At 35.4% G+C, this 13,874-nt stretch overlaps 2 protein-coding genes across 2 annotated transcripts; one reads left to right on the top strand and one right to left on the bottom strand.

The window, feature by feature from the left end:
• Positions 1–1,479: 1,479 nt before the first annotated feature.
• LOC112707556 (uncharacterized) lies at positions 1,480–6,414 on the bottom strand. Its single transcript, XM_072201326.1, has 5 exons — positions 6,154–6,414; positions 5,510–5,940; positions 3,571–5,303; positions 2,896–3,485; positions 1,480–2,626 (listed from the first exon to the last, which is right to left on the bottom strand). Exon 3 carries the CDS (start codon positions 5,301–5,303, stop codon positions 4,413–4,415), a length of 891 nt encoding a protein of 296 aa, XP_072057427.1. The 5' UTR covers positions 5,510–5,940; positions 6,154–6,414; the 3' UTR covers positions 1,480–2,626; positions 2,896–3,485; positions 3,571–4,412.
• LOC112705382 (uncharacterized) lies at positions 5,500–13,623 on the top strand. The gene is made up of 4 exons (XM_025756217.3): positions 5,500–5,602; positions 6,025–6,269; positions 10,946–11,723; positions 12,075–13,623. The coding sequence occupies exons 1-4, from the start codon at positions 5,500–5,502 to the stop codon at positions 12,134–12,136; spliced, it is 1,188 nt and encodes a 395-aa protein (XP_025612002.1). The 3' UTR covers positions 12,137–13,623.
• The last annotated feature ends 251 nt before the right edge of the window (positions 13,624–13,874 follow it).

Raw genomic sequence — 13,874 nt, 5'->3', positions numbered from 1 at the left:
CTCTCATCCTCGGCAATCATTATCTTACTTCACCATAGCATATCATATCTTTTTTTTTTATTTATCTTAATTATCTTTGGTTTCCAAAACTTCTTTATCCTATATATAATTCATAAGAGCTTACATGCACAATACAAGATTCAAAGGCTAGCCTATAAACAAATTGATATAATTTTCGACAACAAAATATTCTGGTAGTGAATTACAAAAATATACTATATAAGTTTCCTTCCCTAATATGCCTAGGATTTTTGGTTTTATCCGAAGGGCCTTTTGGTCAATGATGATACTGTTACCCTTTATGATCCTCATTATGGAGGTTATATCTCTATACACGGGAGGTGAATCTAAACATGGTGATTCTTATCTTTAGTTTGAATTGATTATTGGTTGTTTTGGTTATTCTTTTATATTTCTGAGGGTAAAGGACAATTTCGTCCTTGATTTTTTAAATCGTGGACTTTTAACTCCCTCAGAATTGAAAAATGCAAAATGACCCCTCACCATCAAAACGCTGTACAAATCGATCCTCCCGTTCAATTTGGTGTCCAACACATAACGGAATCTGTTTAGCTAGTGCCTATGTGGCGTGTATATGCGTACGTGTCTTCAGGAGGGTGGTAACGGGGCTGACGTGGTGCTAGTGGAGAAAGTAATGAGACATTGTAATCCTTGGGCACTCGGACGACGTCGTTTTGGTGTGTGCCCTATTTCTTCAAATGGAACCCTGTCGCCATAGCCGTTGTGATTTGTGTGAGAGCTTGGGGTGGTGGTACTGCAGAGTGGTAAATGGCCAGCGATGGAGCTTTATCCAGCGCAAGACGCGTTCCACTACCGTCGACCGTGAAATGCATGGAAGCTGCAGAGGAGAAAGACGACATTACTCCGAGGTGTAGATGTGGAGTGTACGCCATATTGTATAAATCGAGGACGACGACGAACCCCAACAGATTGTTCTTTGGATGTCCATTCTTTAGGGTAAGTTGGTTGTTTTATTTGATTGATTTTGATTATACCGGCGTAAGAAGAAGTTATTTATTTTGATTATAAGTTGGTGATTTTTGGTTTTGCCATGATGAAAATGCCAGTCACTGCAAGTTCTTCTTATGGCTGGATGACCATGTTTCAACAGTAAGAGTTCTGGATAAATTTATGACTGAGAACGAGGTTGATGATTTGAAACTGTATCTTGGGAAGAAGGTAGTGAAACAGACTCACTGATTTGGAGAAGAAGATGTTGCATCTAGAGAGGAAGAAGAATGTTAATTTTTATTCTGTTATTGTTGTTGTGGTTACTGTAATTTTGTGTTCTGTTGTTGTCAAACTTGGCTGAAAAGTGGAAAAGGAGTTTAAATTATGTCTTTGGAACACAAGTGTTGTATTAAATTATCCTTTGATGAATGATGATATGCTGTTGCTGTAACGTGTTGGAGTTGGGTGGGTATACGTAATATGATGTTGATGGGATTAGAATGAAAAAGACATTAAATAGTTTGGATCATTTAACATTGAATCAAAGTTTAAGTTCAAAAGATTACAATCCTAACAAAACATGATATGCAGTCTGATAACAGTTCACAACCTTAGCATCATAGTTTTGCCAAAAAGACACCACAATGTATAACAAACGAAAATAAGTTTCATCCAAGTTTTACATCAGACTCATAAATATCAACATCATTTTTTGGAATTGTTGACTCCTGGGTGGGGATGAACTGAAACATCCTTTTAGTTCCACTGTTTGCTGCAGCCAGAGTCTCATCAGATGGTCCTTCAACTGCTTCCACACTTGGCTGCTGTGATTTCTGAACCTGTTGTTTGCCATCACCCTTCCTTCTAATTGGTTGTTTCGGTCTGAATGTTTTGTTGGATGGCCTTGCTGGAACTCTTGCCGGAGGTTTGAATGAAACCTGACCTTGTCTTGCAGGGGCTGCAATGGTGGTCACAGATGCAACTTGTGGAGCAGGTTGTTGCTGGGCCACATCTGGAGTTGTGAAAGTGGTAGAATGGTTCTGGTTGGTTGGAGTAGCCGAGTCATGCTCCTCACCCTGACATAAAGAAAGACAAAAAAGCCATGAGGCAAAATTAAAAAATACAAACAAGTCCTCTTACACTTTTAAAATGGATAACTAAATCCTTAAACATGTTATCGGGGGGACATAAAGATCCTTAGTCCAGCCAAGTATCTCTGCCTCAGGTGCTGATTGTGACAGTGGTATAACCACAAGAGAAAGGTTGTCTTGGGTCGTCTTCTTTGGTTTCCTGATCTTAGGTTTCCAATATGGATTGGATGGTGCATCCTTGCAAGTCTTATAGTTGTGCTTTGTTTAACCACACTTGCTGCAAGTCACGTAGAAGTTTCTCCTTAGTTTTTTACCTTCAATAACAGTTTCTGCTGGGTCTTTCTGCCTGTTATATACCTTTGGACGACCAATTGGACGCTTAATGACGGGTGCAGCAGGCCTAGTCTGATCAGACCGTATCCAGAACTCTTAACTTGTAACAAGTTGAATGAAGTGCTCGTAAGTCTTTTTCAGTAATTCCATGCGTAACCATGGATGCACATAATCTTCCATGTTGTCATATCTTTTTCTGATTGCTGCAACTACATGAGTGCACGGCATCCCTTGACCAGCAAACCCAACAAGTTAAGGATAACAATTAGACATATTCAACTTAAACATATACAAATTGAGAATAACAATTGGACATATGCAAGTAAGGAAACAGCAGCAGCACACAGGCAAATCCAACAAGAAACAATTAGTGAAATATAATTACAGTAGCAGCAGGCAAGCAAATCCAACAAAAAACAATGTCATAAGTAAAATAACAGCAACATCAGGCAGGCAAATCCAACAAGAAACATTTAGGGAAATATAATTACACACTGACCAGTTAATTGCCATCTGTTACATGTGCATGTATGTTTAATCAGGTCCATATCCAACTTAGATCCCTTTTGTGTGACCTCAAATTGCTTGCGCTCGTTATCACCAATCCACTCCGCAGTCCATTTGTTACTTGGCTTAACAAGCCTCTTCAACCTTTTCTCATGAACCGGTGCAAGCTTTCCATGATGGCAATCTATCAGTCTTTTGTGCTGAACCATACGCCTCATGAGGTAGCAGCGCACTTCTTCGCACATTGTGAGTATAGGCTTGCACCTGTACTTGGTGATCTTGGAGTTGAAAGACTCGCACATATTGTTAGTCAGGTTGTCTACTTTTGGACCATGATTGAAATAGGCCCTTACCCATGTTGCAGGTTCAAATTTCATCAGGTATGACCAGACATCTTGATTAACTTCCTTCAGCCTCTACATTCTTGTCTTGAACTCAGCCATAGTTGTGCATTTTGCATAGTCCTACACAATTTTCCTGATATATAAGTCCTTGAAACGGTTGATGAAATTCTTTCACATGTGCATGACACAATTGCACACATGTGCATTCAGCTTATCTCCTTCAATGCAGGCATCAGTCCTTGAAACAGAATGGTTCAAGAATCACTTTCATCATTTTGCATCAAATGTACTTAGATTAAGTATAGAGAATCTGACTTACTCACCTTTTGCATGTCGGACATAAAATTTCAACCATGTTGTTGCACATCTCCAATGTCCTCTTGTAATAGGGTCAGAAACCACTTCCATGACTCTTTTGATTCAGACCTTGCCACAACAAATGCAATGACATAAAACTGGTTATTAGCATCCTGTGCCACGGCAGACAGCAACTGGCCCCCATGATAGGTATTGAGGAATGCTCCATCCAAGTGAATCAACGGCCTGCATCCACTCCTAAATCCCCCTCTTGCAGGCATCGAAACATATATACATTTTGTCGAATGTTGGGGGTGCTTGTGGCTGGGGAATAAAGTCCAACAACGCAGTAGACCTTGGATTGCTTCTATGTATCTCCATTAGATAGTCTCTAAGCTTTCCATACTGTTCTACCTCGTTTTCCATGATCCTGTCTTTGGCTTCCCTCACAGCTCTGTAAACCATTTTAGGATGTAGTATTAGATCAAACTCTTCTTTTAAAAAATCAATGGCCTCATGTGTGTTCATATGGGGATGGGTGGTCATCATTTTCTCCACTTTTTTTGCTGATCCAGTGTTGGTCAGCCGCGTTGCTTCCCAGATCTCTTGCGCATGTATGTTCACTCCTATAGGTTTTCACTTGGAAACACTGCAGCTGTTTATTGTATGATAGATGAGCAATCCAGGGACAATTCTCATTCTTGCAGCCAACTCTAACCCTTTCTTTATCATTTTTAATCCAGACCAACTCCCTCCCCTCAGCAATAAACGAATCCTTCACAACTTCTTTGAACCTCTCTATTGTAGCAAATCTTGTGCCTAGCTCAAACCTGCCTTCTCCAAAGACATAGTGTTCATCAAACTCAGGTCAGTGTGGTTTGTTCCCTTCATCCTCTGATGAGACAGGGGTATGCAGCTCTTCAGACTCATACTCAAACACAATGTCTTCATTATCAGTGTCTACATCACTGACATAGTCTGCAATGGCGGGCCTCATGCTGGGCTCCCTAGCAGGCCTTGATCTGTTGGGCTGACTTCCAGGCCTACTAGTGTTGGGCTGTTTAGCAGGCCTAGTAGACCTTGAGGAACTTTCACCAGCTGAGCCCACCCTTCTTGCTTTAAATCTCTGCCTTTTAAACTCGTGTTGCTTGTTTTTTTGGCTTCTCATTGGGATCAACCCCTTTCCTCGACGATGGAGACACATGTTTCCTCTTTTCTTTGGCAGCTCTAACCCTTCTGCCCTCATCATCTTCACCAGTATCACTCCCACTTTCATAACCAGCTGGAGGTGGTTTATACGGCTCATCTTCATCACTGTCAGTGCTATCATCGGCGGTAGACGAGCCATCCGACTTCTCCAAGTCATTTGGATCGACTTCTTCCTCAACCTCAGCATTTTCCTCAAAATCATCATCTGCGATCTCAGGATCGTCAACAGGATGGTAAAAAAAATGTAAAACTCTTCAGTATCTTTGTTCCTCAACTTAGCCTGTCGCATTTGGTTGATTCCTGCGTCCCCCTTCAGTACATGCAACCCTGGCTCCATATCTTTACCTTTTGGATCATACCAGTAAGCCTCCTTATAGGATTGATATCCTAATCCTTTGAACATCGTGACCAGATCGCCGAAATTGACAAAATCCAAGTCCATTGGAGGAAACTTCTCAACTTGACCATTAACATACACTAACTCACCGCTAGCCCTCCGTGAAAAGTTACCCCCATGATGGAACACAGGAACACCAAAGACATCAACCATCTGCAAAAATTTTCAATCCACAACAAACCACAAAACCACCCCTTATTATCTAAATCACCAAAATCTCTCTAAACAACACATGGCAAATGACTAACCCCACAACTAATCACATATGAGAATCACTTACAATCCCTATTAGTCTCACCCTACAACATTGATAGCAAAAAACGGCCATAAGCAGTACGATTGAACATCAATGTACTTACCACTTTCTACGGCAGACGCAGGTATAACCACGGAGCTTCAATATGGAACTCCTCCACGGAACTGCAACGATGACAATGCGGAGACGAAGCGTTGTATTTTTTGGAGGAAAAAGCTTAGTTGTGCTAGGGCTTCTTGTAATTCTTTGTCACTGATATGGGCAGCATTGGCATATTTCATAAGGCACACTCACCACTGCAAAACACACACCAAAACGACGTCGTCCGAGTGCCCAAGGACTACAATGTCCCATTACTTTCTCCACTAGCACCACGTCAGCCCCGTTACCACCCTCTTGAAGACACGTACACATATAGACGCCTCATAGGCGCCAGCTAAACAGATTCCGTTACGTGTTGGACACCAAATTGAACGGGAGGATCGATTTGTACGGCGTTTTGATAGGTGAGGGGTCGTTTTGTATTTTCCAATCCTGAGGGAGTTAAAAGTCCATGATTTAAAAGGTTAGGGACAAAATTGTCCTTTACCCTATTTCTGAATTTGAGGGATAATTCAGATGAAAATAATGCTATTGATGAGAACACAAGAAATATGGTATTGATTCCTTTGTTTGATGATTATGAAAATCGTTTTATGATGCTTCAACTACTTATTGAAGAAGACACACAAGAACTAACAGAATTACCTTTTAATGATAGTGCGCCAAATGTTTGGCGCATTTTGAGGCTATTGCCACCAGTTAAGAGCTACATCGAGAAGAAAGATAAGGAGGAGGACGCCAACCGATCGGCCAGTCAGAAAGTTAATTATTGTTCTGTTTGTATAGAAGAGTTTAAGAACGGGGAGTTGAGTTCATGAGTTCCATTCAACTTGTATAAACTTTTGGTTGTAACGTGGGAAAAACTAGTTGTCCAATTTGTTGTTCAGATTTAGAATTTTAGATACATTTGTTCATTGATCAAAAGTAGTTTAGTTATGTAATAATTAGTTCTAACCTTTAGTGATAATCAAACTCGATATTTTGTGAAATATTAGTTTATTTACATTCTTTATCCATTGAATTTGTCTAATCAAACACGCAATGTTATGAAATATTAGTTTATTATATTTTTTATTAATTATATTTGGACCTTTTTAAAAATAAATAAAAAAATTATATTTAATCTTTCAATCAATTTTTTAATTTTTTACTGTTTTCAACATTCTGTAACTATGTTACAAAGAGCCATAGCGCATGCGCTAACGATTTAACTACAATGTCAGTATTATTCTATTTGTATGGTTAATTAAATATTCGATTTGAAAAAAATTAACGATTTAAATTTTTAAATTAAAAAAATTATAATTTAAAATTTTAAAGTTATTCAAGATATATACAAAATCTTTTTAATATGTTAATATAATATTTTGGATAGTATTATATTGTTTTATTTTTATTTTTTCATTTTATCTAATTTTTTAAATAATTTAAAATTTTAAAATTACAAAAATTTTAATTTAAAATTTAGCTGAATATAATTTAAATTAATAATTATATTCAATCCAATAAAAATAAATATACTTGTATTATTATATTCAAATAATTAATTATGAATATTATCTAATTAATTTTTAAATATAAATATAAATATTAAATGACTATTTGATAACTAAAAGAATCATATATTTAATAAAAACAAGTTATATAATTATTCCTTGTTATATAGTAGTCCTAACTATATTGTTGGCAAAGCCTAGGCTATAGTTCGAGATCTGTTTCGCTGCTATAAGTCTATAACACTGGCACTGAAAATAAAGAAATAATATCTAAAAAGATAAAAATTTAAACTTTAACTAAAAATATAAATATGGTTTTTTATTTATTAAAAAAAAGCCATTATATTTGTCTAATTAACTTTTATTGAGTATAAATCTATCTGCTACATGTGTGGCAAAACTTCTCGTAACGAGAAGGAGGTTATGACCCCAAATCTTTTATAAAATAAAATTAATTGTTCTATGTTAAAGAATATGATTAGTTTACTTGGTTAGAATTCTATACTAACAATTTAATAATTTGTAATCAATTTCTACTTTTTTTTTTGTTCACTCTAATTATTTTTTTAAATTTAAATTTAACATGTTTGAAAATTTGGCCTTTTTAAAATTTATTCTATTTTTTTCTTTATTCAAATTGAACATGTTTAGACATTTTTTTAAGAGTTTTGCTAGGAAACTAACTATGAGTGTAACCAAGTGGAACTAATTAGTTATTAAACATATTAGTTACAAAAAAAAAACTCCAGCTATCTTAATTTTTAAAATTTTAAAATTAAAGATAAAAAGAGATTGACTTGAGTTAATTTATATTGTAGTTGATTTTTTAAATTTTTTTTAATTCTCCAAAAATTTATTTTGAACCTAAGACATTGGGGGCATGCAATGGTGTTTAATTATATATGATTATACACTATAATAACTATGGTGACTGTATAATTTTAATAACACTTAAAAAATATTATAAAATAAAATATTATTAAAATATAAAAAAGTATAATTTTAATCTCTAAAATTCTTTAACTACAGTAACTACTATAATTATAGTAAATGATAGACTCTACCATTTTATAACAGTTCTGTTTCAATCATTGCATAATAAAGAGCTTTTTAAGATGGTGAAACCGTAAAAGTATATTTTGGTGTTTAAGAGCAAGTCCAACGGTTTGGAGATCAAACGTTCTAAATTTATTTTTTCTAACAAAAAAGAGGGACCAGCCGTTAGAGAAACCATATAGTATACATATATGCGAAAAAATAGTAAAAGGATAATATTCGAGTTAGTTATCAGATGTGTCGGATTCTAATAAAGTATTCGACACATGAGCTCATGACCAGTAGGATAGACATACATCATATATATTTATATAAAATTGTTTGAATGTGCATATTGTACGTGGAATACCTATGTATAATTTCTATCTAACTGCTATCTGATTATATATGCTGTAATTACTTTTATTTGTGTTTGCCTATTATTACTTGTGTTTGTACTTTGCACTTACTAAACTCAATACCAAAATTCTGTGGTATTGAGATTATTGAAAAGGGACGGTATAAACGAAAATTGAGAGAATTGAAAAGAGACATGTTGAGAGAGATTGAGATTGTTGAAAAAAGATAGGCCGAGAGAGATTGAGATTGATAAAAAGAGAAAGACAAGAGAAAACTCTGGAGATTATTGAGTGCTGGTTAGTGAAGGGTCTAGCATATTTCACCCTATCTTAGATTAGTATAATCTTATGCGATTGAAGTTTAAGATTGTCTAATGAATTCGTATAGCCTTTACATCGTCTCTGTTTGGAACTTTAACTCTGCTGGAAACGGAAAGATTTTCATCCGTTTCGAAAATTTCTGCTTTTCAGATATAGGACATGATGCACCCTATTAAGCGTGCTAGATTGCTCTCTTGGAAGCGAAGATTTCTTTTGGGACTTATATTTTGTACTTTGCTTAGTTTATTTATATATATGTTCTCCACTTTTGTATTATTATCTTGAATATCCTTCTTAAAGGTTGATTTGAAGAAAATAGGATTTTACTTTCGTCATACTTTTTTTGGGGATATATATATATATATATATATATATATATATATTCCAAGCTGACCTTTGCTTCGCAGGTCAAAACTAGAGCTTGTTATATAACTCGTTTGGAATTCTATATTTAAATATCTTTGTCTTTTTAGTTTTCTGTATCAAGCTTCCCACCCCAACGTTTTGGAGAGCGATGAGGTTTTGGTCTTGTTTTTCTTACTTGTACCTTTCTTTTAAGACTCCTAGATATAGTATCCTTACTATATATAGGTATGTATTTTGCTTTTAGAGGTCGTAGCGCCTCACCACCTCTGATTTACAACTTAGACGTAAAGTTTTGTGTGGTAGGGTGTTACACTTAACTGTCTGTGTTGTTTAAATATCTCTGCTTGATTTGGACAGCACGGATGTGAATGATGCAATACAATCTTCGAAATAATCCAAACACCATCCTTCAGTATATGTATATAAATTTTTGCCGGACAATTTAATCAGTTGAGGAATTTGTTTTCGGTATATGTATATAAATTCTATACATGAAAATGAATTAGGTTAAAGCTATAGAAATTAATAAACATTAGAAGAAGATCGTGTGTCCAAAAAAAAAAACATTAGAAGAAGATAAATGATTTGTCTTTTATACCATAAAAAACATATATGAGAGAGGTGTAAAAAAATAAATAAATAAAAAAAGGCGAAACATCATTCTCAATAATTAGTCTTGTAGCCCCATCAGATTTTATCAACAAACATAAATACGTGTTAGCTAATTTTTGTATTTATTAAGTATTTTTGAATTTTTTGTGTTCATAAATTGTTTAACTATTTTGTACGAAAAATTTAATTACTCTACAACAAAAGCTTGATTAGTCTACACAAAATATTTAATTCTTTCAGTAGCTAATTTCTTGTGCATTCATATAAGATTTTTAGATGACAAAACATTGACAATATAAAATTTTAATTATCATAATTTGATCTTTATTTTCCTACAAAATTGAAAAAACGGAAAATTTTAAAAATAAATCAAAATCTAAAAACACAAATCAAACAAGGAGTCACTCATTTTAAAAGAAAACCTATATCTAACACAAAATAAAGAATCCTGGAATTAAAGAGAAGTAGAGATTGCCAGAATAAAAACTTACCTTAAAACAGACACGGAGAGAATCAGAGGACAAGATTTTGTGTTATATTTATAAAAGTCAAAATAAAAAAATAAAACGGCTTAATCAATTCAAATTTATTTAAATGTTTATTTTAGTTCAAAATAATTTTCCAAATAAAATCAAACTGATCATATTGATTTGATTCAGAATATAAATACTTTCGTTTTTAATCAAAATCAACTTACACTGAACCGGTGTAAACGGAGTTTAATTTAGTAAACTTTATCTCGTAAAAAAAATTAATGAATAAATGAAAATTGTTTTAACATAATTATATATCCGGCTTATCTACTATTGTTTATATCTCTTTTTATCAAATTAAAATTTAAAATGTATTGCTATCGTTTATTATTGATTTATTAATTTTATACATATTGAATCTCCTGTCATTTTTTTCATTCAAAGTAACTAACTTTTAAATTTGTAAAATCTCTTTATCCTTGTCATATATTATCTTACTTTATGGTATGAATTTGTATTAAGAATTAGAGAAGATTAGAGATGATCAAAGAAAATAGAAGAGAAATTTCTAAAATTAAGACCAAAGAAAAAAAGTAAAATACAACTTTAACAACTAAGATTCCATTGTTTAAAAAATACAAAATCCATCAACTGATTAAATAAATTTTTTTGATGTTCGGCCCATTTTTAACCCACTTTGCTGAGAATGAATTTGGGCTTGGTTCTTACCGAAAAACCCCAATTCCAATAGCATGCCCTCTCCATTCGTTTCTAGAAGTCCTTTCCTGAGAACCCAGGCCAGCAGTTCTCCCTTGGAACACGGCTGCCATCCATCCATGGAGCTCCTTGGCCACCGTCTTTTCTATCGATACTCGCGCGAACCCCCTTCTTCCTTGTGTCCCCCACGACGGTCACCGACCATGGAGCACGCTGGTCGCTGCGATTTCCACCGTTTATTGCCCCATGGGCACCCTCCACAGCCACCGTGTCCCACTGCTCTGTTCTAGTCTCATCGTCGCGCTCCCAGGGGAAGATTGCCGCCGTCAGTGGTGGTGACTTGGCCACAATCGGAGAAAGACACCATGATCGACTTGCTGCCGCCACGACGTTCGTATCGGGAGGCTTCGCTTCAAGCGCGGTCCGTCTCGTCGCCTCTCTGCCCACAACTGCCCCTGCGTCCGTCACACCCTCCGCCTTAATCTCTGTCGGTGCATGTTCACACAAGACCGCCGCGAGCATCTGCTCCTCCTTCACGGAGGCGCCATCCACGGCGCCGCTACCGAGGGTCAGATCTGCTGGTGCTTCATCCTCGAAGCCGCCCCCTCTATTCAGCACTGAAGCGTCGTCGGCAACGACCAAGACCACCGCATTCGAGTTCAGATGCGGTGGTTTCGGTGGCGGTCGCGGCACCCTCACCTTTGTCGGTTCTGGATCCGTGAACTTCCCCTGCTCCATCGCGACGACGCCGCTTCTGGTCCCATCACCATTGCCCAGAGTAGTGCCATCCACTGCTGGCACAACAGCCTTGACACCGACAATCGCAATCACGCTAGGTAATTCCCAATATGCCTCGGAATCTTCTACTTGTTGAATTGCTTGTGTTGTCTTATCCCGAATTGTGATTGATGATATGGAACTGAGGTTTGAACCGTGGTTTGATCTGTAGATCCTGTTAAAACCGAATCTGGATGTTGAAATTGTGATTGATCTGGACGTTTGATTGATTCTTCTTGTCGCTGCTGTTGTGATTGAAATACAAAATTAAAATATGATGAATCTCCCTCTGCTCCTGTTGTGTGCTGTTTTGCTGTGTGTTTCGAATGCAATACTGATTCTAGAATTTTTGTTGCTGCATTTTCAGATTCTGCATCCTCATAATCTGAACCTGAAATCTGAAATTGCAGATCTCTGGAATTATCGGCTTCAGGATTTGTTGAATTTGCTGCTTCTGGTTGGTTTGTCTTGAATCTGGAATATTGGATGTTGCTGCTTCTGGATTTTGGTTGAAATTTATGCTGTTAGTGCACAATCGGCTTCCCCATGAATCATCTTGGTCACGGTTGCACCATGGCGCAAGTTTCCTTAATTTCATCATATATCTTGGTTTGTTTTTCATAATTTGAATTCAAGCGATCTAAGCCAGCATGAATTTAGTCTATGTTTGGGCGCGATTATTTTGTTAAAAAAAAAATCTTTTTTTAATGAAAAAGATTTTTTTTATTTTTTAACGTGTTTGACAAATTTCTAGTAGTAAAAGTAAAAGCACTAATAAAATTTAAAAAAAAAATTTAAAAAGTTGTAATTTACATCTTTTTTTTAAATGATTTTTTTCTTTAAAAAAATATGTTTTTCATGTAATAAATAAACAAAAAAGTATTTTTATATTATTATATTCAAACATAATTAATAAATAAAAGACATTTTTATATATTTTTATTTTTCTATAAGATTTAAAAAAAAGATAATTCAAAAAAAATCTTTTCCTAAAATCTTAGCCAAGCTCTTAATCCTATCACTTTATCCTATCATATCAAATCATATCTTTTCTTTTTTAATTTACCTTAATTATCTTTCGTTTCTAAAGCTTCTTTATCTTATATATAATTCGTAAGAGCGTATAACTCTTATACAAACTTAGTTCTTTCTGGATTCTCTCCTTAAACAAATTGATATAATTTTCGACAACAAAATATTCTGGTGGTGAATTTCAAAAAAATATTATATAAGTTTCCTTCCCTAACATGCCTAGGATTTTTGGTTTTATCCGAAGGGCCTTTTGGTCAATGATGATATTATTACTCTTTATGATCCCCATTATGGGGGTTATATCTCTATGCACGGGAGGTGGATCTAAACATGGTGATTCTTATGTTTATTTTGAATTGATCATCGGTTGTTTTGGTTATTTTTTTATATTTCTGAATTTGAGGGATAATTCAGATGAAAATAATGCTATTGATGAGAACACAATGGTATTGATTCCTTTGTTTGATGATTATGGAAATCGTTTTATGATGCTTCAACTACCTATCGAAGAAGACACACAAGAACTAACAGAATTACCTCCAAATGTTTGGCGCACTTTGGGGCCGTTGCCGCCAGTTAAGAGCTACATCAAGGAGAAAGATAAGGAAGAAGAGGCCAACAGATCGGCCGCTCAGAAAGTTAATTATTGTTCTGTTTGTATAGAAGAGTTCAAGAACGGAGAGTTAATTCAACCGTTTGGAGTTTGTGTGCATGAGTTCCATTCAACTTGTATAAACTCTTGGTTGCAACGTGGAAAAACTAATTGTCCAATTTGTCGTACTGATTTAGAATTTTAGATACATTTGTTCATTGATCAAAAGTAGTTTAGTTGTTAGTAGCAGTACTAGTTAGTTCTAGCGCTTGGTGAGTGGTGACAATCAAACTCGATATTTTGTGAAATATTAGTTTATTTACATTCTTTATCCATTGAATTTCTCTAATCAAATACCCAATGTTATCAAATAATAGTTCATTATATTTTTTATCAATTATATTTGGGACTTTTTAAAAATAAATAAAGAATTATATTTGTCGTTGAACGGTGGTAGTGGCTGCAATAGTAAAGGTGGAGTTGCGGGTTGGCAGACGGATGGGCAGCGTGAAAGATGACACACCGAGTGATCGGACGTTGGTGGAGATGTTTTTGCGGTGTCAGCTGGCGGATGGGGGCGTCGGCT

Source organism: Arachis hypogaea, chromosome 8, assembly GCF_003086295.3.
Source record: "Arachis hypogaea cultivar Tifrunner chromosome 8, arahy.Tifrunner.gnm2.J5K5, whole genome shotgun sequence".
Classification (NCBI taxonomy): Eukaryota; Viridiplantae; Streptophyta; class Magnoliopsida; order Fabales; family Fabaceae; genus Arachis; species Arachis hypogaea.
This window is presented reverse-complemented; position numbering and strand designations above follow the sequence as displayed.